General features: G+C 42.4%; 2 protein-coding genes across 2 annotated transcripts in view; both read right to left on the reverse strand.

Annotated features, from left to right (window-relative positions):
* Positions 1-644: 644 nt before the first annotated feature.
* On the reverse strand, positions 645-17,984 carry rnf11b (ring finger protein 11b). Its single transcript, XM_069679947.1, has 3 exons — positions 17,440-17,984; positions 4,632-4,801; positions 645-2,569 (listed from the first exon to the last, which is right to left on the reverse strand). The coding sequence occupies exons 1-3, from the start codon at positions 17,560-17,562 to the stop codon at positions 2,398-2,400; spliced, it is 465 nt and encodes a 154-aa protein (XP_069536048.1). The 5' UTR covers positions 17,563-17,984; the 3' UTR covers positions 645-2,397.
* A 415-nt stretch (positions 17,985-18,399) lies between these two features.
* Positions 18,400-26,873, reverse strand: part of ttc39a (tetratricopeptide repeat domain 39A) — a 30,018-nt gene continuing 21,544 nt past the window's right edge. Inside the window, exons 12-21 of the mRNA XM_069679857.1 lie at positions 26,644-26,752; positions 26,476-26,543; positions 26,326-26,385; positions 24,370-24,531; positions 23,707-23,798; positions 23,352-23,472; positions 22,410-22,515; positions 22,086-22,200; positions 20,524-20,640; positions 18,400-20,412 (exon numbers count right to left, since the gene is read on the reverse strand). Of these exons, the coding sequence (XP_069535958.1) occupies positions 20,298-20,412; positions 20,524-20,640; positions 22,086-22,200; positions 22,410-22,515; positions 23,352-23,472; positions 23,707-23,798; positions 24,370-24,531; positions 26,326-26,385; positions 26,476-26,543; positions 26,644-26,752 (1,065 nt within the window). The 3' untranslated portion in view covers positions 18,400-20,297. The remainder of the gene's footprint in view (positions 20,413-20,523; positions 20,641-22,085; positions 22,201-22,409; positions 22,516-23,351; positions 23,473-23,706; positions 23,799-24,369; positions 24,532-26,325; positions 26,386-26,475; positions 26,544-26,643; positions 26,753-26,873) is intronic.

Here is a 26,873-nt window from a genome sequence, read left to right on the forward strand (position 1 = left end):
TGAAGCTTCTAAATGTCAGCTTGTTTGCGTTTCACTTCCTGCAGCTGAAGCTCCGTTTCAGACCTTCTAAAGCTTTTCTTATATTTGGAGTTAGCAGCTCCACCATCCTTAGATTAGTTTAGGCATCCCTGACTTCACTCTGCTTCTCGTTACTGTGTGATTTTAATTTCTGTGTATGCATACGGGCCGGCAGACACATGCTTTTTTAGTGGGTTTTAACTGTACTCACTTTGAACAACTTGTTGCAGCTTTTGAGGATTTTGGGATCCATCAGATTAAGAACAAGTCATGAATCTGACAGTTTTTGGAAAAACTAATAAAAACGTTTGTGAATGATGCCCATCATTGACTCATCATTGCAGCCATGCACTACTCATTACTCTACCATGATCTTTTGTGGTAACATGGCCAACGTCCACACATCTGGCACACAACTCCATGGACAACCCACTTGTGAAGCTTGTGTGTCGGAAGACTTGACCCCATCCCCTAAAGTGACTCATCCTGTCCTCACTTGCTACATCTGCCCATGCATTTTGTCCCAATTGCAAAAGGAAGCAGTGGAAATTAGTTACGCAATCCTACAGGAATGCTCTTTCAAAACAGCCCTGTGATGTGAAAGAATTCCAATCTAGGCACCTCAATACACTGACAATTTTTATTTATTATTTTTGTGACAATGTAGCTGAACATTTTTCTCGACCCACCTTTTGTATTCTTCATGACATGACATGTACAATGACAGCTCAGCAGCAGCATTGGCAGTCAAACTGTGTTCAATCCCCCTTCTTGTTTCTTAAAGTGAAGTGGATTCTCAGACTTTAGCAGCTGATTCAAACCCTCATCCTGTGTCACCTAAGGCCATGAGGCTCCACCTTCCAGATGGAGGACGATGTACAACAGATAGAGTTACGTAGATTAAAGTACTGTGCAAAGACTAAGGTGCTGACTGCCATTTCCACCCCCATAATCTTTCTAAAACATACACAAAAAGGGCCATAAAAGCCTGGTACAAACACACACGCAGGTACAAACACACACAAACAGATCACTAAAGGCATGTTTGCAAACTGTGTTTGATCTGCATCATGCCCACTGCGCAGGGGGAGCGGATATGATTGATCATTTTCTGCATAATTCTTGCTGACTCAGAGGGCAAAGTTAGCAGGGAGAAGAAAATATCTAACTTGTATCCTTTGTGCTTTAATAGTAAACTAGTTGACTCTGATGACAGTAGAAATGTAAGGTTCCAGCAGACTTTAGGATTACATGCTTTGGAAAATAAAAAGGGCACCAAATTTAGGATCAAATGATTCGTTTGATTAATGTCACCAGTAATAAAGCATGTGCTGGTCCACTGAAACAGCGGCTTTGATTACAAGTCAGTGCAATGGCATTGAGAAGATAGGTAAAGTAAATCACATATGTCATTGAGAAATAATTACTGAATGCATATGGTCAACTCTTGTCACAAGTTTGATTAAGAAGTGCAAATGTCTCTGATTTGTATCACTATTTTGACAGCTGTAGATCTAGAGTCTTCCAGCTATCCATCACGTGAGTGACTGACACTCTGTATTATCTTTCATCATGTCTGTGTTGTTGGCAAACACTGGTTCCACAGAGCCCTTGTGCTGACTGACAAAACAAACACACAACAGATTTCACAAAGCAACAGAACAATCAACTAATCCACCAATCAATCTTATTTATCTCATGAAAGATCTGTACAACTCGAGGCCCGGATGCCGCGAACAAGCGAAGTTTGTAGTCTGTTGTCCATCTGTGGCACTCTTTTAATTGCATATCTGCATGTGCAGCAGTTTTGCAGCAGATATGACTCTGCAGCAGGCGTCTGTGTGGAGTCACATCAAAGCAACAGGAATCTGAAGGGCGTTTCTTTCGCTGTCTTGTGGCTTGACATTACAGTATTCAGGCTTCAGTAGTCCAACAAACACAGTCTGCAGCCTGATGGTGGAGAGCCTTTGTCCTGTATTCTGTGTTCATTTCAATGATAGGGAGTATATAATCAAAGTGTGTGCCTGGGCGCACTTCTGTGTCTATATATAATAGACACAGATATATTATAAAAGCAGATCTTAGAAAAGTTTTTCACCAATGTCTGTTAACCATCGTCGATTCTCGTCGAAGTCCCCCTTTAAACTTCTCATCCGCCATTGTCGGGTCCCGTCTTTCTCTCCTTACCGTGATCCAGCTCCTTCCTTCTTGTCTTAACCACCACCACCACTGCTTATCTCTCCAATCCTGTCCAGCAGGCCAACTGAGGAATTTGTGAGGCACACAGAAACACAGAAACACACACACACACACGCACACACACACACACACACAAACACACACACAGTCGTCTGTGGGCGTATGTGAGCGTGTTGTGTGTCAGTTGGTCTCGTAGGAGGAGAGCAGCGCGGCGTCCACAGGCTCCATGCAGGAGGGGCAGGTAAAGGATCTCATCAGCCAGTCGTCTATACAGTCCATGTGGTAGATGTGCATGCAAGGCAGGAACCGGATGGGGTCTCCATACACAAAGTCCATCATACAGATGACACACCTGTGAAGGTGAACAAAGACACTCATTGGAGACTGGATATGGACAATTAAAACCTCTATTTAAGGAATATTTTGTAATATTACTTGATGCTAAAGATTAAATGACTTGCAGCGCATTATTATCTTTAAATTGTTATGAGGACAATTTTTTTTCCAAAATTCCAAATATAGTACATCAGAGTTTAAGCAAGGGATGACTTACAGTGAGCAGGTTGTTATACTGGAATGGAAGCCCGACAGTGTGCGCGATGACATCCTGCTCACTGTACACTATCCAGCTCATTATACAGGTTTTTACTTACTAAATCAATAATTGAACACAAAACATTAATGATTTTATTATTTGAAAAATGATTATATTTCTGTTTAAAAATAGTCCGTTACACTCACAGTGAGAGCTGTGTCCATAGCAAAGGTCAACTCTGTATGTTTTTCTCTCTGTTTTTCTCTCTGGAACCACCGCATTCCACACGGCCTTCCGTTTAATGTTTACTTTATGTGCCGTCTCGTGGGCCGTCGTGTCCTACATTTTCCGCATCGTTTAACCTTTGTTGCTTTCTCTTCGCTGTTTTGTCTCTTTTTTTCCCTCTGTAAACAGACCAACTTCAAATCTACCGGACTTCTTTCGGCGGATTGATATGATTACAGTTTGTCCTCCAGATTGTGTGATGAGAGCAATCCCTAGCCACGGTCTGTGCTTCATTGCAACAGTCTGTTATAGAGAAGTAGCACACCGTAGAATGCCATAATTAACAGAATCCAGTATTTAACACAGCCGTGCAATAATGATTTGGGCTGGGTATTGATAAGGATTTCTCAATTCGATTTGATTCCGATTCACAAGGTCCTGATTTGATTCATTTGCCAATCCGATCCGATTCGATTTGGTTAGGAGTATTTCAGTTACAATATCAGCGCACCTCTAAACTGGTGCTTTATCATGGTGCAAAGTTTTTAATGTTTACAATAAGAATTTACCCCAAAGAAGTTAAATCATGTACTTTTTATTTAACATGACAAACACAAAGCAGTCAACACAATTTGAACAATTTTATGAATTAGACATGAACTTTCTTTTTTTTCAGTTTCAGATTATCAGTCTGAACACCTGGCTCATGGTTTTGATTAAACAAACTGGGGTTCAACTTGTGCGAGATTTGGCCACGAGATCTCATAGTGTGAAGAACAAAACGACACAAGACTAACAGTTATGGGGAAAGGCATACTGTATAAAAACATGCCAAAAATACACTCGCGGCCAAACCTGACGCTAACAGAGAGTAACATAAACATCAGTGCAAAACTAACTTACATATTCATTGACACACACACGATTAAAAGAGATCAATAAAAGAGATCACTGATGATCTCCTTAGTAGGTGCAGTAAACAAGTCCGGGCATGTCTCCCTCACTGAAGTGTTTCGGGGGGGATGCGCTGAGTCGTGCTATGTTCAGGGGTGCTCAGAAACGTGAGTGATGAGACTCGTTTTTAGAGATATTTTAAAGATCGATCTCGGGATTAATTAATCAATATTAGGTCATTCAAATGAGAATCGATTTGAATCGGAAAAATTTTCTTATAATGATAGTTAAAAGAACAACTTGCCTGGTTTTAGTTTACCTTTATGAGTGGCATATTTGGTATACTATAATATATGTTACAGATTATATAATTTTTACATGCACTAGTTTATTAGCAATGTGCCTTGCTGTTAATTGCCAACACACGTGTGAACAATATAAAAATATTGAGTACACACTAATAATGAAAGTTCTCTTTCACACAACAGCAGGTTGTATGCAAAGTTGAGAGTGTTAAATTACGAGGTGATTTTGTGCTTACATTTTCTGACTCCTTAAAATAGAGCAGACTATATTTGAAAGAAAATCTTTTAGCAAACGAGTAATAATATCTTAATCCTGGTTTCAGACAGAGAGTGTAGATAAATCTTTTTAAAGCATTTTTAAAGACCGACAAACACTGTGCTAAAACACAGGTCACCCCACGGCTTTTAAACTAAAACTCCCACTGCTGAGTGTGACAACCAGGGTTACTACTCACTCTCTGATCTTCTTCTCAGAGCCGTCCTGCCCTGGGTCATACACGCCTTTCGGGAGGTGCTGGATGAGTCCGATCCGCTGGGCGATGCGGACCTGCTCCTCCTCCGTCAGCTGGGTGGCCAGTCGGGCTTGGCTGGGTGTAGGGTGGTAGACGGGCACATGAATCTGTTCCTGCAGAAAGAGAGAAAGGAGAGCCCATTAGCATAGTGTGAAAAAGACGGACTAAATATTTGACTTGAGATTGTTTTATTGTTTTTGATTGTTTTAAAAACAATGAAACAACTATTTTAGTGTTATTCTTGTTTTATTCCATTTTATCTATTCTATTGCTTTTAATTGTTCAATTTTGTCTATTTGTGTACAGCACTTTGTTTTCAGCTGTGGTTGTTTTTAAAGTGCTATATAAATAAAGTTGAGTTGAGTTGAGTTGAGAAACTACTCAACTTCACAACTTAGAACCACAAAGTTAGTAATGTAAAAAGCAGGCGCCAGAACTTTCTGAGAAATGGCATGATTGCTTAGAACAACAAGCAACACCTCACTTCCGCTGCTCTCATTTCAGTCCCAGTTTACATTTCTCTTCTGACAAACAAGTTAGTCTGTATGTTCTGTAGCAGGAATATTTTGAGTGCAAAAAAGATATCCTTTTTTCTCATTTTTGTGAGATGTTATTTTCACAAAGCAGAAGATGGAAGTCAAGCCGGGACAGGCTGATGAACAATGTTGGTGGCCATGTCATGTTGTGGGATACGATTGGAAGCAGTAGGTGGTGGTGTTTCCCACGTCTATATTTTGGATTGTACATTTCACTGCAGGTAGCTATTGTCAGATCCATCCATCCATCCATAATCTATACCGCTTATCTGTTCAGGCTTGCGGGGGGGGGGGGGGGGGGGGGGGGGCTGGAGCCTATCCCAGCTGTCATTGGGCGGAAGGCGGGGTACACCCTGAACTGGTCACCAGTCAATCACAGGGCCGACAAATAGAGACAGGCAACCTTTCGCACTCCCACACCACACCTACGGGCAATTTAGAGTCACCAATGAACCTAAGGAGCATGTCTTTGGACTGTGGGAGGAAGCCGGAGACCCCCGGAGGGAACCCACACATGCACAGGGGGAACATGCAAACTCCACACAGAAAGGCCAACTTCGCCCAAACCAGGGTTTGAACCAGTGACCTTCTAGCTGTGGGGCCACAGCGCATGGTATGACACATGCGTCTTTTTTCATCGGCTCACTCATGCCCAGTCTTTTGTGGTGAGCACGTCTTCTTTTCCCTCCCTGAGCCCCTGTTCAGCTTCCTCCTCCTCTTCCTCCTCCTCCTCCTACGACGCAGCAAACCTTTATGTCATGCAACTGAAAGGCTCCAACAGCCACGTCATGGGCTGCTTCCCAAGTCTCTTAAATTGCATCCATGATTCCTTCACTTGCGTCATTCACTTGCGTCTTAGTCCCTCCCACCAGAGATGCATGGAGAGACGCGAGGACACCAAGAGAGGAGAGAGGAAACAAGGGAATGTTTTTTAAGAGACATGAGACGTCCTTCGATGAAGCGTCACATGCTGCGACGTCCGTTTGTGATGATCGCGTCAGCTGATCACAGCTGGATCAGCTGTCAGTCTGTTTGTGTCTGTACACATGTGCTCTGCATTAGTTCTAATAAAACACACAGTAACAGTGTTTCCTCTCTGTATCCTGTTACCTGTGTAACAAACACCTGCACATGAAGAACAGGCTGCAGTCTGTGTTCCTGCTGCCTTTATATTATTTGTTTATTATTTACAATTTTGATCACTGATCATCTGATTTGAATTAATTAATAATTAATCAGCCCAAATACTGTCTGTTCATGAACTATGAACATTGTTGATTAGGCTAAAAGTTTCAGGATAAATAGAAATCACGTCACGCTGATCCAGCCCGACCTCACTGATGATCACTCTCACACGTAGTGTTACCTGCTTACAGAGAGACTCTCCTGCTCCCTCTGAATTCATTGAGAAGAGGTATTTTTTTAGATTACATTTAATAGAAATGAATCTGTTTTTGCCACTTTTGATTTTTAGACAACTTATTTTTACTCAGAAAACAAATCAAATCTGCAGTTAGTCACTGCATTTTATATATTTTAAAGTCTGTTTTAAGGTCCGCTTCTTCCTCTCTGCGATATGAAACTCCGGTGATGTTGTGAAGTTTCACATAAGTCCGATCTGCTGCTGCCTCCAATCACTAACTGATATCTGATAAGGGGGCGTGTCGGCCAGTAAAAGACTTCCGTGGAGGCTGCTCTTGTGTATCCTCGCTTATCGCTCCTCGGAACTCCCTCCTCTCTCCTCGCTCCTCCGAGCAGCGATAAGAGCATTGAGACGGTCCTCAATATGGCGGCTCCGGAACTACTTCCGGTTCGGGCGAGGAGCTATCAAATAAGAGACTTGGGAAGCAGCCATGGATTAGGCTAAGTTCACTCTAATGCCATTGAGGGGGTTCCTTCATTAACCACCTGTATGTCCACACGGCAACCTTTTGACACAAAGCAACACACAACTGAGTAAAGAGATCAGACAGGCGTTAGCAGGGAGTAAATCCTTCTGTAACCTCTCATAACCTCTTTTCAGAGCGGAGAGCATTTGAAGCAATATGTCTGCATTTCATTAACAGTGGAGGCTGTCCGCTGCTCCTCTGACAACCACTCCTTTCTCCCATGCCACAAGAGAAAGCTGTTTTAATCATCGGAGCTTTCCCCTTTGTAATAGGTCGAGTGCATGGAGCATTTAAAAGATCAGCAGAGTGTTAGAACTACTGTGCTGTGAAGGGGTAACCATTAGGGTTTTTACACGAGCATTGCCAAAACCTCGGTATACAAAATCAACAACAGGCTTCCTTGAAAGGTTGTGTCTGGGACTAATACGTCCACTTACTTGGGGTGGAAAATGTGGTTAATGAACCAGACGGGGGCTGCCTCAGAGTAGCAGCTGTGGTGTGTGTGTGTGTGTGTGATGACTGTGCAGTAGTCAGCAGCGTTATTGCTGCCACACCTCCCTTCCTGGCATGTCAGCTGGGATGTGACAACTGGTCATTATGTGACCGTGGCTTGACCACAAAGACAAAAAAGGAAAGTAATACCCTTTTCCCACCGGAAGAAGCACATTGAGGTGGGTTTTTCAGACCTGGGAAGACCCGCGTATAGATGTCTTTTCCCATTGCCAGTGAAGTATACTGCTTTCGGTCTCTTTTCTGCTGCGCCGTCGTCTGACATCGCAAACATGCCGGACACAGGGTTAGTAAACAGTGCAGATGTTACCAAGTTAGGTCTGTGTATCAAACATGGCACAGTGAAATCTGGAATGATGTTCGAGCGCTGCTCGGACAGAGACGGGCAGAATTTGTAGCTGAGATGACAAGGAGTCGCAGAAGTAGACAGAGCATAGCATCGTGCCGGAAAGGGGTAGGAGATTAGCGTCTACACGGGTTTTCCCATCAATGCCGAGGCGATAATTACCCGGGTCTACTGCAGAGTCATTTGACTCGGGTCTGAATGCTGATTGTAACCTTTCCCATTAAGCAAAAAAGCCGGTTGTTAGTGGTCTTTTTGACCCGTGGGAAGGCGGCTTAAGACAAAGGAAGTTAAAGTTCTGTTGTGAACCTGTAAGAGAGGTGACTGTAGACAACAAAGGATGAGAGCAGATGCACTGAAGGAAAGGGGAGCTAACTCTTCAGGGTTAGGTCTAGTCAGAAAAAAAGAGAAGGTAAATAAAAGGGAGGCGTCCGTAACTCGAAGGTTCAAGAAAATGCAACAGCTTTGCGTTCACAGGTTTAGTACACACGTGTTCACAGATCATTCAACAAACAAGTCTTTGAAAATACACACACACACACACACACTGCATCGTCTCCCCCACACAGACTTTACAGTGTTTCCCCACTTAATTCCACAAATTGAGGAGGTAGCCGGCAGCTACGGCCACAAGTATATTGCAGGGGTTAGAAACACTGCACACACACACACACACACACACGCCTCCTCTCCTCTCTGAATACACAAAGCGGCTTGTGCCCCCTCTTTCTCTCTCTCTGTCTGCTCTGTGAATTTCTTCATCATCAGTCGCCTAAATAACACAATTTGTGTTCTGATTTTTTTCACCATCACACGTCCAATACTGATATAACCTACAATGCCCCCACATTAAATGCCTGCACCCGCCAAGACAGATTTAACAAGGTGATTAGACAGCGAGGGTGTGAAAGTAAAACGGAACGATAGCTGAAACTTTGTGGGTTTGTACTTCCTTTCCTCGGAAGAGAAGCCTACAGGTTTCAAAACTACTCCGATGTCTCTTAAAGAAAAATTCCCTTACGCTAACTGAAATTCAAACCACAGTTTGTTGTAGCGAAAAAGAACACATTTAGGTGGACTATCATTGTAAATGTCATGTGAAAAGGTAGCCTGTTGAATGCGTTTGTATTCTGGGAATAATGCAGCTTTACTCCCTCTAATACTGTGATGCACCAGGTAGAAAATTTGTCCCGAGCTTGCAGACTGCCAGAGCAGGAAAGGTATTTGAACCCAGCTCCCGGCTGTGTCAACATGATGCCGACATATTAGAGCTATTGTGCATGGGGGGAAAGGGGCTGCAGGCGGGCATCATGATGACATGGCAGAATTCCTGTGCTGAACACCTGCTGGAAGAACAGCTTAGTGATGACACATTACAACTACAAAAAATGCGTTTGCAACATAAGCAGTGTGCACTGATGATGATGGTTCAGAGGCTGCAGAGCTACAAAATATTTGAACCTGCAAACACCTGCACTCTGATCACACGAGCATGCACATGTTACAGACAACAATAGGAGAAGGGTCGACATTAATATCACAGGACGTGTTTGTTGATGTGATAACAGGACACATTGTGTTCAAAACAGCACGTTTATAACCCATTACCTCATCAGCCGGTTAAAGCAGGAAGTTTGGGCGTTGATGCAGGCTAAGAGTATTAACACATTAAGTATTTACACATAACACATGATGAAGCTTACACAAAGCCTATTTTGTAGCCACAGAAAACTGCAAATGGAGCGCATTTTTGCTTTCATTCAAACAGAACCTGTTAATAAAAAGTCAGAAAATATTTAGATTTATTTCACTATTCTTAACAGGAGTTAAGATTTTAGAGCAATAAAACACGTATCAGGGGAGTTATGACAGTGTGACAAACACCCGTAACATATGCACAACCACTACGACCTGTCTTTGTATGAAGAAGTCGGCGTGAGAAAACAAAAACCAAGTTGTGATACTCATAGTGAACTCTATGTATTTGTCAGCAGACTTCACAATGACTTGTTTGTCAGCACCACCTCCGCTGATATTTCTGTTACCATATTAGGACAAATCTGATCTGAGCTGATCTGTCACAAGTGACTCTCTGGTAGGGATGTAGCCTGACAAGGCTAAAAGCCAACATCTTAATCATACATGTAGTGATGTCAGTGGTTGAAGTAATCTGCCACATTACTGTTATCTGAACAACAATGCGAAAGTCACACTTCTATCCTGCCTTCACTGACTGTGTCATAACAAGAATCACTACCTGGATGGAAGAACCAAAATCAGATGAGAAGGAGTGATGTTGTACTGAATATCACCATGCTGATGCATGATGAGTCTGCTGTGTGATTCGGAGGTACCAGCTTGATTAATTCATGTAGACATACACGGTCTGTAATGTTCATTAACAGTATTCAGAACATGTGGCTAAGGCGGAGTGATACACAGAGTGAAAAGTCCCAATGATGTTCTCTATATCAGCACTCATTAAATACCTCTTATCCAATCTGATTACTTGGTGGGAACTTACTTGATGATTACTAATTTGTATATATATATATATATATGTATATATATACACACACACAGATTAGAATTTATAAGAATTTTGAATTTAATATAAAAGTATGAATAAAAGTAGCGCTAGAGTCTGTTGTTCAGGCTTTCCCCTGTTTCCCGTTTCTCCTCCAGATTTGACAGCTAATTATAAAACATTGAGATCAGCACAAACCAAACTGCTGACTGCATCACAAGCCCTCTCATTTTGTTGGCATTCCGGTTAGTTGACAGACTCGAAGCTGTGTGTGTGTGTGCCTACAGTCAATGGTGTGCACCTCCTGCTGTACTAAAGCATCTAAAGGAGATTTGGCCTTGTATTTGACATGAGCAGCAGGGGCTTCTTTGACGTGTTTTAGATCCCGTTTTACCCCCTAGTCCTCATGTTCACACAAGAGTGAGAGAAACAGTGAAAAGGGCTGAAAAGTGTATCAAGAAAGACCACGTTCAGCTTCAAGCAAACACACACAGACACAGTGAATCTTTGAAAGTCTGCAGGATGTTCCAGCCAATAAGGTTAGCCCGTAAAGCTAGCTGACAGCAGTATAAAGGCCTTTGTGCCCAAGCTGAATGTGATCAATAAAAACTCCTGTCACTGCTCCCATCTCTGAGGGAGACAGGAGCATAACAAGCCATACCAGGGGGCCGAAATATACACACACACACACACACACACACACACACAAACCCACACACACACACACACACTCAAACATTCCTTGTCCCTCAAACGCAAACACACAGGGGTGCCTTATCTCTCGCAGCCCGGTTCCACAGGGATGAGTCAGCACTCGTCTCACCAGCTGCTTCCCTAATCACCACACTCGACATAAAACCTATTTTATGCATCACACACACTAACACGGGCACACACTCAGCCTTCACAATATTAGGAGCACGAACAGCTTGGTAGCCGACCTAACTGATACAAAACACACGTGAACACCGCTCTCACACACATTCACTGAATCTGACAAGAGTTCAAACCGTCCACAAGCCAAAGTGGTCGGCTTAGTGGCCAATCTTAGCCACTTAGCTTTCAACACTCATCCATCCATCCTTCCACCCATGTAATGTCCCTGCAGACCATGTCTAAATGCAACGCAATATGCTCATTTTAAGCTTATATAGACAGATGATCAAATCCTCTAACTGGAAAGAAATTGTACACATGATGTGCAATACATATTAAACTACAGAGATTTTAAGGCTTATTGCAACACATCAAGCAGAGTTATAGCTTGGCAATAATGCTTTATTGTCTGGCTAGATTTAGACAGCAGCTAACAAATTAAGAAAAAAAAAAAAAAAAAGATATTAATAATCAAGCAGCCTTAAAATCAGCTAGATGTGATGTAATAGCTGCTACATGTCACATGTCTATATTTAACTACATTTCTTTACCATTAGTTCTGATACATTTGTAGGCAGGAATCTATAAAACTATCTTTTTAAACCAGTATGACCAGTTTTACTTTAGTATCTAATTTTTCTGTGGGTGACAAAGATGAAAATATGACGTATTAGTTATTACCAATGATTAATTATGTATATATAGATGGACGATGCATCTGCTTTCATTGTACGAAATTGATGCCAAAATAGCCCTCGTGATAGGCGCTGCCACCTTGCGATGGTGACGTCATCTGGAGCCAGAGTTGCGCAGCAGAAATCGACGGGTGGAGCCGCCGTAGCCACTTCCGTGAACAAAAACACACACTAACTTACAGGAAAAACAGCAAAGATCCCGCACGCCGGCGTGTTTAACAGCAGAACAGCTTCTTGTGTTGGTCTGAAGCAGACGCTCACAGGTATGGAAACTTCAATGACTGTAGTGATTGTTTTAGTTACGTTTCCTCTCCCCGTTCCTCCTCTACTCTGCTAATCTCAAACAGACTGTATTTGTCAACAGAGCTGTCAATCATCCTTGACAGAAAAATATCACAAATGTCAAAAAACACTTGGACGCATCAGCATGATAAGAACTAACTATAATGACAGAAACAATGTTTGAGAAAAATGTATTTGGCGTGTATTTTTGATTTTATAGTTTGACTCATGTCCCATCTGTTAACATGGAGGAGGCGGGCTTTATGACCTATACTGCAGCCAGTCAGCCGGGGGAGATAGAGATGTTTTGGCTTCACTTTTAGGGAGCTGTCATGTCATCCATCTTTTTATACAGTCTATGGTTATTGCCATACCAGTATACGAAAGAAGAAGTTAAGTCAACATGAAGGTTTTTGCACACAAAGTATGTAAATAGTCTTGGGTTCTCTGAACATTTATCCCTATAAGTGACCCTTTCTTTATTCGACGGTCTGTGCCCTGCGAGGAAATGATTCCACAGCATCGAAACGCAGCTCCAGATGCTGGAATTCATGATTCTCTGATTCCCCGCTGACTCTGGATTCCGAGGAAACACTCCCTGAGCAATTTCAACATGATAGACAAAAGTGGAGAAGCAGCCGACATTTATTACCCTTGTAGGGTGAGCGTCTGAAGAGTGGCATGCAGTTCAACTGTTCATGTGTTAAAATGTTATCTTGGCTGGATACAACTTTATGTCTATATTGTCACAGCTTGTTTACACAGTGAACAGCCGCACATTTTATGTTGTAGCCTGGGGCGCATGTTGTTTATATCATTTCCAGCTGGGAATGATTGTGATGGAAATATGAGTCAATTCCAAGCAATCAAATTCTTTATATCAGCTTCCTGAACACCGAGGGGAAACACCTCGTGGTTGTTTGTTTCCCCAACAGAAACCAGCCGTCATGGTATGGTGTAACCTGAATCTTGGCCCTATGAAATATAGTAAAAAGAGCATTTATACATACAAATCTTGTTTAAATAAAGACTAAAAGGTTAAACTTTCTGTGACTTTATTTAATTTCCAATATGATGGATTGTTTTTTGAGCACAATAAGTGAAAAATTCCTGTCATTCTCACTCCTTACTCCCACATCTCTTCCTGGGTTTTAACAAGGTTTGTTCTGAGTCATTTCTCCTCTTCTGTAACCTCACCTCAGCCAGAGAGCTCATGTGGTCTTTGTTTTAGATTTCATGGTTGAGATTTCAAGCGTCTTTTTTTCCGTCATAGTTAGCAAACCTCATCCTCCCCAGCAAGAACACAGGCATTTGCACCCAGGCCCATTCTTAAATGATTCTCAGGAAATACCAAATCAAGTATAGTGGAGCCTTTAGTCCGTCCTCTAACACACACAGCACTTCAAAAGCGTGTTAAGCCGATCTGCAAGCACACACAAAATGTGTGCTGTGTTCTCAGGCTGGGTTCAGACGGTGAAGGTGCTGATTACTGTGGTCACCAGGGAGAACAGAGCTGGCAGGCCTCAAAGAGTCCTTTACAAGGAGCTTTTAACTAGTTAGTTAACCCTCTTGTTAAACTCGGTCAGTATAAACAAACTGCACAGAGACTCTCTAAACACAACCAAAAGCTTAAGTCAGAGCTCTTCCAAAGAAAGCACTTATTGTGTTGTTTATTACACCATCCCTCCTCTATGATAGCAGAGCTGCCTGCTTTGGCCCAATTACACACTGCTGGATGCCAGACATGACATAGTTGTGGCAAACAGGCCATGGATGCATATATTATGGTGCCCGGATGTGAGAGGACACTGGCGTTGACTGTTCGCCGCTTCTGAAAACTTAGCAGTTCCCTCTGCTTTCTGGCTTCATCTTTTCCTACATCAGACTCAGACGCTCTTCGGACACACCTGTATGCACCAACTGCTAAACCAGCTACTGTAGCAGCTATATTGTTTCCTGCTCCAGGCAAAGACGCTGCTTCACATTTGAGCCTCAGCCTCTGCCTCTGGGACTGCCAAACCACACATGTGCACTGGCAATCTGAGTCCCTTGGTCTGTGTTGACAGTGTCACTCTGCCCACATTGTCACCATCCAGAAACAACACTCCCACATTAGTGCTGCTGAATATTTTTATGTCTAACAGAGACATGGCAAACCCACCATGACTTACTCACACTTCAACAAGCCACACCACAAGGGTTTGTCTATCGGCAGAAGCCACGTTCCATGGGTCATGGGCGTGAGCTGGCTGTTATACTGGGCTGACTTCCTGATAAAACAACTCCCCACTTACCCCCCCCCCCCCCCCCCCCCCACAAGGTCCCACCCGCACCAAAGGTCACACGCTGGACCTAGTGTGCACTCCTCCCTCCCATCTCCAGTGTCTGGACCTAGCTGTTGCCAACCACCTTGCCATCCTCTTTTCCATTCCTGTCTCCCTGCCCATGCAGCGCACGAAACGCACCATCACATTCAGGAACACTAAAACAGTGAGTCTACCTTCCTTAACAGCACCACTTTCTCCCTCAGCCTTCACTCACTTGCCCCCCTCAGAACCCGGAGTGTCTCCTTCACCCACCCTGCCCCCTGGTTCACTACTGAACTCCGTGCCCTGAAGGCTGCTGGTCGCCAACTGGAGAGACTCTGTAAAAGAACTGGCCTCACCGTCCACCGTGAGGCCTATAAGGACCATGTGAAGTCCTACAAAGAAGCTCTTTCCAGGACCAGGACTCAATACTACTCCTCCATCATTGCAAACCACCAAAACCAACCAAGAATGCTGTTTACCACCATAAACCAGCGACTCCCTCCTCTTGTGTATAGCTTAGTATTCACTTTTAAATATTTGTTGTAGTGTCCGGGATATTTGTAGAAGAGCCATTGAGGATGTTTGAATGTATACAGAACAGCAAAAGGGCTTTAAACTAGGGCTGCAACAACTAATCGATTAAATCGTTTAAAATCGATGATTAAAATAGTTGGCAACGAATTTCATCATCGAGTAGTTAGGGTCTTTGTTATGATGCACAGCATGTGCTGTGAAAACATCACTGGGGGCAGCCAGCCAATGCCGCGGCTTGTGTAGATCACGTGATGAATTACAGGAAGTTAGTGCTGATGATATGTCCGCCTCCGGTAGACTAGTGTCCGTTTACACGGACAAACGCACGATTACGGTTTCTAACGTTCATTTAAAAACAAACGTAACAGACTGAAACTCTGTCTATTTTCTCTCCTCTCTGTTTTGTGATTCTGCTGATAAAGCAGAGAAGGACAGTATACCGTGGTAATAAAGCTGTTAATAAGCCAACGCCACTGATGAAGCTAATGTAACGCTAACTCTTGATAAAGCTAATGCCCAGCTTCATTAAATATCACAACATGGAGAGAAAACATATTGTCACATTGTGTTTAAAGTAACTTGTAATTGTGTGTTTGTCCGTTAGAACGGACTAACTAACTAATCTATCGCTAATTAGCTGAAATTCAGTGGGAGAGACACTGGAGTATTACATAACGTTATGGAGTTTTTGAGTATTTCATACCATTAGTCAGAGACAGACTAAAGTGAATCTTTTATTTATTCACAACAGAAACTTGAGCAATATCTGATTAAATATATATTGGTTAGTTACATTTCCCTTTATACTCAGTTTGTGGCTGCATCCCCAATGTCCTTTTTTTATTGTAGTCTGGGCCTTGTCTGTACTTTGCTTTGTCATGTGAAATTATGTGAAGTGGTATATGCAAGGCAGTGACATTTAATTCAAACAGTTTTTAGGACAATTTGATTCCAGTTTTTCAGACTAAGAGCTTTTAAGACTAACCCTAACCAAAAAAATACCACAAACGCTGCTCATGGTCAATATGTATGGTGGCCAATAGTTTGAAGCAGCTTCAGATTTCCTGAATATATACTCCATAATGGTAACAAAAAAAATTGTAAGAGAAACATTTATCCGTTTCATGGCATTTTGAAAATCCTTCTTACATATGTAAATCTATTTAACCTTATATATAACTAACAAAATGTGTCATTTACAGAACTGTGTGCATGCGCCGACCGCACATGCAGCCTGTTACAGTTGCTAGTCCCGGATTTCCCCCCAGGGAGTGATAAAGTATTTCTGATTTTAATTATATATCTAGTTAAACAATAATGGATTGAGAGAGTAAGGAAAGCTTCCCCTGTTAGTCTTCAACACTGTTTTGAATACTTCAGATTACAGGAAAGGTTTAGAGTTGATTACAGTATCGTGAATCTAAAACCCAGAATTAAGTATCTTTAACAACAACAGCGTTCATGCTGTACTGACCTATTTCTCCCTTTACTTTCCCATGCTTTATAAAAACTTATCTTAAATCTACAGATAAGGCCTGGCTTAACCCAGTAACATGCAAACTCTGTGCCAAGGCCTTACATAACGCATGCCAGGCAGCTGCCTCTTAACACACAATACAAGGGCAACTTCATGAATCATATTTACAGCTTAAACATGGCCTGGTCTGTTTGTAGATGATCTAATTCTGGAAATAAGGACAGCAGACAAACACAGTTGCTGCCCTGGAGGGGGGTCACTGAAAGAGGCAGCTGAGGAAGTTTTGAGAGTCTCCAGAACACCCTCTTTTCTGGAGAACTGGGGTTTGACAGTTTATACTGGTAAAGTGACTATAATAGATGTCCATGTGTCTTAGTTCCTCTCTGTAAAATAGGGGCCAAAATCAGCAGGTACAGTGTGTTTGAGGGCAGTTTATATCAAGTGTAACTACAGACGGGACCTTTGGATATATAACAAAGCGGATTAGTGTGAGGGGAATGAAGGGACGGGGTCAGGGGGCTGGGTTGTGGCCCAGCATGGTGTTGGATCAGTAAACAGCTGAGCCAGCCTCACATATTGCTTGTCTGGACATATAAGTGTCTTCTCATTGTCTGTGTACTATCGGAAAGCTTTTTTTTTTAAAAACTAGACCGAGCCGATGCACATTAAATGACATCATCTAAACTGTTTTTTTTATGAATATGGTTAATGTAAAAACAACATAAAGGCAACTTATTGGTTATGTTTTAGCCTTAAATGTTGGTGAAAGTTACCCGATATGGGGGCGGCGGCTCCTGGTCTGGGTCAGCACCGTCTCCGTAGCTGGCCCGGTCCGACTGAGATTCATGTAGCAAAGAAATATCATCCGAGGTGGGAGATTTCAGACAGTTTCCCATCTCCTTCCTCGTCCGTCAGACTGTCCCCTCTCTCGGTGTCGCTTTACTAACCTCAACGTTCAACAGTAAGGTTTCACGGGTCACTTTTACATATAATGTCAGTGGATGACAAAGCGTCGAGAAGGCGTTTTTCCATACACAGCTGACGAGTCTCCTCTCCCAGACGACGGGAGGGCTGCTCAGCTCAACAACAACAAAACATCCCTCAGCTAGCAGCTAGCCACACAAAGAGCTAGTCTGCTAACACTAGCTAGCACGCGCAGGGGACCATCTACTAGCAAAAAATCACGACTGAAACAACCTAAAGGATCTTCTATTCGCAGAGACAAACGGGCGAAGAAAACGTAAATCTCCCTCACTTAACATGGAAAATCTAACCGCAGTTTGTCTGACTGAATCCTCGCAGGCTGTCAGGGACTTTGGTGATGTGGAAACGCTAAGCCCTCATCAGAGAAAGAGCCAATGAGCGTTCACTCCAAACGTAAACACAGGGATAAAATCGAGATAATAGTCTTTGTTCTTGTGATATTAGGATAATTTTGTACTATTTAAAAACATACACAATCCCCCACTAACTTACGGCTGTATTATTTTTCATTTAAATATCTCTTTGTGTATTTGCAATTAAATATTACATGAATACTTTCCAAACCCCTTGCATAATTATCGGTGTCTACCATTGTGCGTATCAACAAGATGAGCCGACCTTACTGTATCTACTGGATTAGATAACAAGTAGGAGAACAATGTGTGCAAAGATATGCATGCAAGATCTGCCTCGTCGTCCTGGAAATAATACCACTTTTTACAGTACACATTGTATTTAGTGGTTCTCTTTGTGGTGCAAAAAACAAACAAACACAAAATAACATTTGTTGTTTAGTTGTGTATCATCATTTCATCTTAAATTACAATAGAAACATTCATTATGTACAGGAATGTCTTTCTACTTAGTGGTAGCCTTGCCCAGTTAAATATTTTGATTGTAAATATCACAATGCCAGACTTTCTTTTAGATAAAACTAAAAATCCAAATGGAAAAAAAGATAAATAGGCCTGATTAATTATCAGAAAATAAAGTATGATTTGTGACTGGAAAATTCTGGAGAGCAGTTGCCGTTAAAACAATTTTAAAAGTACATTTCCTCCACCATAAAAAAAAACCTTATAACTGACTCCTTATGCTCATCCTGAATCCCAAACCTTACTCTAATCATGAATAAATAAGAAGAGGTCTAATTGCAACACTTGAGACACCATATGGGTTTCCACGCTTTTGACAGTGTTGCTTGGACACTGCCCTTCAAATAACCTCAACACCAACACGACTAGAGGTGACCCCCTTTCTGTTTTGTCATGCCAATTATTACAAGAATTTGTTCATATACAGATTATTATAAGACACAGGATTGTGGTTATGATGTTCAAGTCCTTCTATAGGTGGTTCTATTCAAGCATGGCTTATACAGGAGCCGCAGAGGATGTTCATAAAGCAGGAAGTGGTGGTGGTTGCCATTCAGAGCTTCTTCACTCACTAAAGATGCAACAGGCGGACAAGCTTGCTGTCCTTTGCTGCTCGGCCTGAATAGCCTGTTTGTTCAGGCTCAAGTGCAGTTGGAATCTGTCCCACACACCAGGAGGAGAAAAGGAGGGAGTCCGCCTTTCTAAAAGACACATTCATCCGTCCTCTTACAACAGGACAAGTTTAGTAAAAGATGCCATTTACAGTATATAAATGTCAAGAATAAATCCCACTGTAAATCAGATAGTTTTGACTGAGGAGACTTCCCGTGGCTGGCTGATGACAGCTTGAAAACATTTTCTTCATTACACACAGCTGTAAATGACACTGTAAACACAACATGATGTGAGATCTGATATTTTTCCCCCCCAAAATTGTGTCATCATTTAAACAGATTTTCAAAAACGGAAGAAAATTCAAAATGAAACTTTTACTAACTCTGAGAAATACAACAAAGTAAAGCTTTCTGTAGTGTAAAAGTGAAACCCACACACATACATTTGCATCTAATTAGATCATAGTGGTTTTGATCTAAAAATAGGTAAGCGACACAATATCCTGTGTACCTGATGATGATGTCAACACAAAAATATGTCTCATTCTCCATCTATTCAAGTCATTTTATCGATAATCTCTATTTGACATTCTTAAGAAGAAGTGGGAGCACTTCTTTAACAACATGGCCATATGCTGGCCAACTGGAGTTAGCGTCAGTAATTAAATGGGGGCTAGTTGGTACTCTGGCTATCTGGTACACTATTATGGACAGGGCACACTCTTATTCTGGGCTAGTTGAGGTAATCTGCAGTATATACCAGAAAAATGTCACCTTGTTTTCTACCATTGTCCACCCCTTATGGGCAGCCACAGCGCTAGACAAACAAGCCTGCTAAAAGCAATGTTTCATAAATATAGGCACATTTCTCAAATGTTTCTCTTTCATAAAAAACAAGGAAGTGAAGTTCATCAGAATTTAACTCTGGAGAAAGGATAAGCAAACCTGCCTAACCCAATCAGGGCCACATAGAGCTGAAATCATCCATAAGGGCTACCCACATGAAAAAACATCTCTCTCCTACTCTCCTGATGGGAAAAAAAAAATAATAGCAATAATCCGCCCAAGAAGGGGTGGGGCTGGGGTTGGCTTAGAGTTGCATTGTGGGACTGCAGAAACAGAAAGCTATCTCAGCTCTAATGTGCCTTCTTGTGTCTGTTACGGGCTGGAGGGAACATGGGTGCCGTTTTCCCCCACAGCCTTGGCCTTGAGCAGAGCAGCCTGAATACGGAAGTGTGTCCGAGATTCCATCGAGTAGTTTTTGTAATTTTGCCTGAAACACAGGAAAAGGAGTCATCAAATGTGTGTTGCATTTTTGTGTGGCAAAAGTCAAAAGTAAACACTTGCAGATGTACATGTATGTTCTGCTGGCTGATAGACTTACTTTGCTGTCTCTAAGAGTTTGATAGCTTCATCTTTTCTGCCTTGCTCCAGACACAGCAGGCCGTGCTCCAGCAGGGCATTAGGAACCAGGTAGTGGTCATACTTGATCTGAGTCTCACTGCAGATATTGTCAAAACACAACTATTAGAGTATGCAACACAGTATGAACAAATACAATGAGCGCCAAATAGTTCAGCGCCTTTAATACCATCCAGACTCTACTCCTGAGAGACAAGCTGACAGAGATGAGGTTGAACACACATCTGGTGAGATGGATTATAGTGTAACTGACAGAAAGACCACAGTACGTCAGGCTGAAAGGCTGCACATCTGATACTGTGGTCAGCAGCACTGGAGCACGACAGGGGACGGTACTTTCCCCTGTCTTATTTACCCTCTACACCAATGACTTCTAGCACAACTCTGAGCTCTGCCACAAGCAGAAATTCTCGGACGACACTGTGACCGTTGGCTGTGTCAATAATGGACAGGAGAGGGAGTACAGGAGCCTGGTGGAGGACTTCGTAAGGTGGTCCAAGTCGAACCATCTGCAGCTGAACACCTCAAAGACCAAGGAGATGGTGGTGGACTTCCAAAGGAACAGGCCACTCATAGAACCGGTGTCCATCGAGGGGGTCGATGTGGAGGTGGTCAGGACCTACAAATATCCAGGGCTGCAGCTGGACGACAGGGTGGACTGGACAGCTAACATGGACACTCTCCAGAAGAAAGGGCAGAGCCGTCTGTACTTTCTGAGAAGGTTGGGGTCCTTCAACATCCGGAAGAAACTGCTGCTGGTGTTTTACCAGTCTGTGTTGGCCAGTGTTCTCTTCTATGCTGTGATGTGTTGGGGAGGAAACAACAAGAAGAGGGACGCTACGCGGGTGGACAGACTGGTGAGGAGAGCTGCACTCTGTATTGGGCACAGGGCTGGTGACCGAGGCAGAAAGAAGGACCCTGGATTAACTGTTATTTATCCTGGACAATGCCAAGCACACTCTGCACAGCCCATTCACCAGGCAGAGGAGCGTGTTCAGTGGCACGCTGCTGTCCCAGTCCTGCTCCACAGACAGTACTCTTTTGTCCCCCTGGCCATAAGACTGTACAACTCCTTCCGGTGATGGTAAGGGAGATGCAAACGCAAAGGACTTAAAGCATTATGACACTTTAATGCTCACTTATTTATGGCTATAAATCCTTATGCACTTCTGCTTCGTACTGTTTTTGCACTAACTCTGCTCATCATGTTTAAATTTGCACTACCTCCATACAGCTACTACTCACTGTTGCATGTTGTATAGTTGTAATTTTTAAAGCCTTTATTTAAATTTTTGTCTCTAATTTCATTATTTTCTTATGGGCTTAAGGGGCGTGGGGGGTTGGGTTGACAGATGTGTGATTTCATATGCCTTGTAAGCTACTGGATGCCTAAATTTCCCTCATCTATCTATCTATCTGATAATTCACCAGAGGATATACAGGAAATATAATAAGCCCAATTGGGGCTGACACACCATAGATAGTATTCATGTCTGTGAAGCAACATTACTGAAAGAGGCTTACTTGCAGAGGACGAGAGTAAAGTAGTGTTCTGCCTCTTCTTGGTGCCCCAGGTGTTTGAGACACAGTCCCTTCAAGAGGCTCAGCAGACACTGATCATCTATGGAGAACTCAGTCCCTGAGGAACACACAACAGGACTGTTAGGAACAGATAGATCACAAAGAAATACATTCAAAACAACATTTTTCTCACAATGTATTTAGCATAACTATAGTATCTAAAATAAATGCAGTCTGCCCTGGAATAATAATATCAAGAAAATAAATTAGATACATCAGAATGATTCTCTTGCAAATAAATAATGGTTTTAATTTATATATACTTACTGCCCTCGAGTTTAGCCTGGGCCTCATCCAGTGTTTTCAACATGCCCTCTGTCAGGTCTCTGTGTTTGCCGATGACTGTATAGCCGTTCCAGATGTACATCATCTCCTAGATAACACATAAATAAACACAAATACACAAAACCAGAGAACTTTCATTGATACTTAAATTGATACACACATATATGGATTTGACTTTAAAACTTATTGTAACAATAGTTCTCAGAGTGTAGACTGAGCTCTCCAAATGGCTCTGAAGGAGAGCAGCAGGCAGAGGTATAGGGCTCTCTCCGAGCTCCTTTTTTGATGTCCATTTACAGAGCTGTGAACACACTGAGCAGAAAGCTATTGTATCTAAAGGATTGCCAAAAGGATTGCCAAAAGTGAATTGAGAATTACACATCCCATTGTTAAAAGACCATGTGTGTGGGATTTAGTGACATCTAACGTTGAGAGTGCAGATTGCAACTTGTTGATAACTGCTCCCCTCTCTCTCTTGCCTTCCCGGCATGTAAAGGAACCTATGGTGGCGGTGCAACATGGTGGGCTTCTCGGAAGAGGACCCGCAGATATAAAGGGTTTGTTCTAAACTTACAAAAACCAAACAATTCTTATTTTCAGGTGATAATACACCAATAAAAACATACTTATGTTGGGTAAGAATTTAGCAGTTATTTATACAGCCTGAACCAGGAGAGGGTTGGCAGGTACATCCTGACTGGTCCAAGCAGGACATACGAGTTTCAGCAGGCTGCCCTACATGGTTAATGCAAAGGCTTACTGATCTTGTTACAGGGCAAAGTCTGTATGAAACAAAACAACTCATTTCCCTGATATTTATGGTCCAATACTTAAAAAAACAATGACATATAAATTAGTGACAGGTTTAAAAATTCAGTCATGCTACGAGTACAGCAGTGTCAAACAGTTTGATCCAGTACTGACCAGTGGAGGAGCAGGAAGAGGGATGGGGTTTTCTGCAAGGTAGCGACGAGCTTTCCTGATAGCAAACTTCTCTGTTGGTAAAGATTTTCCTGCGATTTTCTGCTTCAGCCCCGGGACCTGCCTGAAATATGACAGTATACACACGTCAGTATCATAGTAAAAAATATGTGAAACATATTTATGTGTCATCAAATATCTTACAGTCTGATAGTGGAGCTTATTTTTCTAGCTGTGTCATCCTTCTGACAAACATCTCTTACATTAGGTCATAATCCCTTTACAGTGTCTTTCTGTAGAAGAGTTGATGATGTCACGGTGAATCATCTCTGTTACACTATGACTAAGCTCTTCATACCTGAACAGAGTGATCGCAGTCTCCCCGAAGGTTAGGCAATCATCTGGAGTCAGCATGCTGAGGTAGGCGGCTTTCATATACGCATAGGTGGCCTGCGGGAGGGGGAAATGGTTACTACTGCATTCTTTCCTTTTGAAATGAGATGAGAAGAGGAAAAGCTAAAACAAGCCCTTTTTACAGTGCGGGGCCGCCCTGCCAGCTCCGCTGTTTACTCAGACGCCAATTGGCCTCTGACTTCACCCAGATCCCAGACCTCTGCATGCCAGATGAAAACGAGATCACGAGGGGAGGGGGACTGACTGCATTACAACATAGATGCTCCACTACATTAGGCAAGACATTTCTGTGTGTCATAACCACAAGGCGTTCATTGTTGTGGTGGCTTTTATGTTGTTGCTTCTTCAGGAACTGAGAAATGGCCAACAGCATTTTTGATTCTTCTAAACTACTTTACAAGAATTCTAAAAATCTAAAACGTTTGCCAGACCAAAAACAAGGTTGGTGTTTTTATTTGACTCTAATGGTCTCTTCAAGTGTCTGTGCTCTCAACGTGAATGTCTTAGAAATGACTAAGAATGACTCATCTCTAAGTTAGTCATTGTTGTGATTGTTGAGAATGTCTTTTGGTCTGGACATATTTCATTCCCACTCTTTGTAGCCCACCTTGGACCATGTGTTTTCTTTGCTGAGCAGGTCAGCGTAGAAGTAGGCCATCTTCCAGTGCCTCTTGTACGTGAAGCACCACATCAGCTCCCAGTAACACATGTGGTGGAACTGCTTCCACTGCTGCTGAGCCTCGCAGCACTCCTCGAAGCGCTTGATAGCCTGGAAACACCACAGAGAATGTCAGTGCGAATGTTAACACATATTACGTGTGAATGTTAACTTGTGGTGAGCTGCGTTCATTGCCGTTGTTTTTTTTAAGGAGTGGGGAAATCTGAATAGTCGACTGAATACTGTTACATGCAAAATCTGGACACAATCAAACTTTATCTTTAAAGGATAAAGGACTTGTTGGTCGTGAGAAATGTAAAGAATTATCACAATCAAAATTAATCAGTTTTCACCAAGTCAGATATTACTTGGGAGGCGTGTGCTGTTTATTCTGACATGAAGTTAGACTTGCAAGTCAAACTTCTCCCTAAAAAGATGACCTTGTCTTTTAATAGACTTGTTTTCTCAAATTTAAAGACACATATTCATAAGACACTCAGGGACTAATTTGGAATGGCTTGATGCATAAAGGTTAAACATTTCCACATGTAAAGTGCTGTGTTCTCCTGCTAACAGAGCTGTGCCGACAGCAGTGTTGGGTATAACACGTTACTAACATGTAATGTAATGCATTACTGTCTTAAATTCAATTATCATATTACCGTTACTAATCAAACAATTGGTTCGTTATTCATGACTTGCGCTACAGAAGTGCCTCTCATGCACACTCCCACAGTGCATGCTACGCGCGCAACACTCACTTGACCTCACGTTACGACTTAGCTAGACTGTATAAAACAGGGATAAAGCAAAATGGCAGAGCGACCTACAACTTTTGAGGGATGGAGATCTCGACATTACTTGTTGTACGAAGGGACAATAATTTAACGCCAAAGTGCAAACTATGTCCAGGCCAGGAGCACCTATCCACTGCTGTGAACACAACATGGAATTTAACCAAGCACCTTCAAAAGCAACCTGCGAACATAAAAGCTGGTGTCGAAAGACCCCCGGAACCAGAGTGATGCTCAAGCTGAGTGTATGCCGATCCCGACCATGCAGCCAAAGCTTGCTTTTCGACAACAGGTAACAAATGCAGAGCTTAACAGGCTTGTAGCATCGTATATAGTAGAGGGAATGTTGCTTTTCTACAGTAGAATCGTCGTCTTACAGAAACATACTCAGCAAAGTACAGACAACTCCTCATTAGGATAGGGATTTGTGCTGATACGTGGGCATATGTCGAGATTTAACGTTATTTTGTTAACTGGCAATTATGCGACAATGCATCTCATTTAAGTTTCCATTTGTCACATGCAACCATTCGGACACAATATCAGCGATGACTCTGGGATGCAAAAGAGTAACGCAAACGTAATGCAACAAATTACTTTCCACAGGGAGTAATTAAGTAAAGTAATGCATTACTTTTTACAAAAGTAACGAGTAATACATGACATTTTTTTTGAGTAACGACCCCAACACCGGCAGTGCCTACATGTACCAGGATGCATCGCTGCAGCCTGGGCCTTGCTCCACTGTGTTTGGCATTTCAGCCAAATACTCAGGTTCAAATGAAAAGTGAAATGAAACTAAATATTAGAATCAGCCTAACATTAGAAATGATCCTTGTCCATAAGTTCCTCTGCACAAGCAAAACTATAAACCTGTAGTTCTCCTGGGCCGACAACAATGTCAAATAACAGCACTGGTCGCTAGAATAACAACAGCTTGTGAAGCTACACGAGCTGTTCAACAAAACCACAGACTAGTAAGTTCACACTGTTTCCACACTATAAACCTGAAACAATAATAACGGGAAGGGGGATTTTGGTGAAATTCCCTAGTGATTCTTCTTTCTTTTCTTTGTTGTGTCTATTTTCCAGTGAAATGTCGGTTACTCACAGCATCCAAGTTGCCTTTGATCTCCTCTATTCGACCAGCGAAGAACAAGAAGATGGATCCCTGCAAGAAACACAACCCACAGAATGTTTGGGAACACGGCCCTTCTGATTATCAAGATCTATATTTTAAAAACAATTAATTCTGCCAAACCTTGGGATATTTTTTAAGATACGGCTGCAGCAGTTTCTCTGCATCTTCAACGTCACCTTCTCCAGTGCCTGTGAGAGAAAAACAACCACATCACAACCACAAGTTTTTTTTTGTGGTTTGTGCTTTTGGCTCGTGTGTTTTTGTGTGAGTGAGTGCGTCATTACTCACCCAGTATGAAGCTCATGAAGGTGTGATAACACAGCAGCAGCATGTTACATAGGAAAGATCTAAATGTGCTTTCTGCAGAGCCCTCCTGAAGCTGCTGAAGACCGAACTCCTGCATCCACATACACAAACACACAAAGACGAGCACACATGGGTTCAATACACTACCCTGCATTTCGGAGATTTTTTGTATTTATTCAGCTTGTGGTGTGAGTGACTTGATGCGTCAGGTT

Source organism: Semicossyphus pulcher, unplaced genomic scaffold (genome assembly GCF_022749685.1).
Source record: "Semicossyphus pulcher isolate SPU_LCO1_2020_fin unplaced genomic scaffold, fSemPul1.0.p SCAF_4, whole genome shotgun sequence".
In the NCBI taxonomy this organism is placed as follows: Eukaryota; Metazoa; Chordata; class Actinopteri; order Labriformes; family Labridae; genus Semicossyphus; species Semicossyphus pulcher.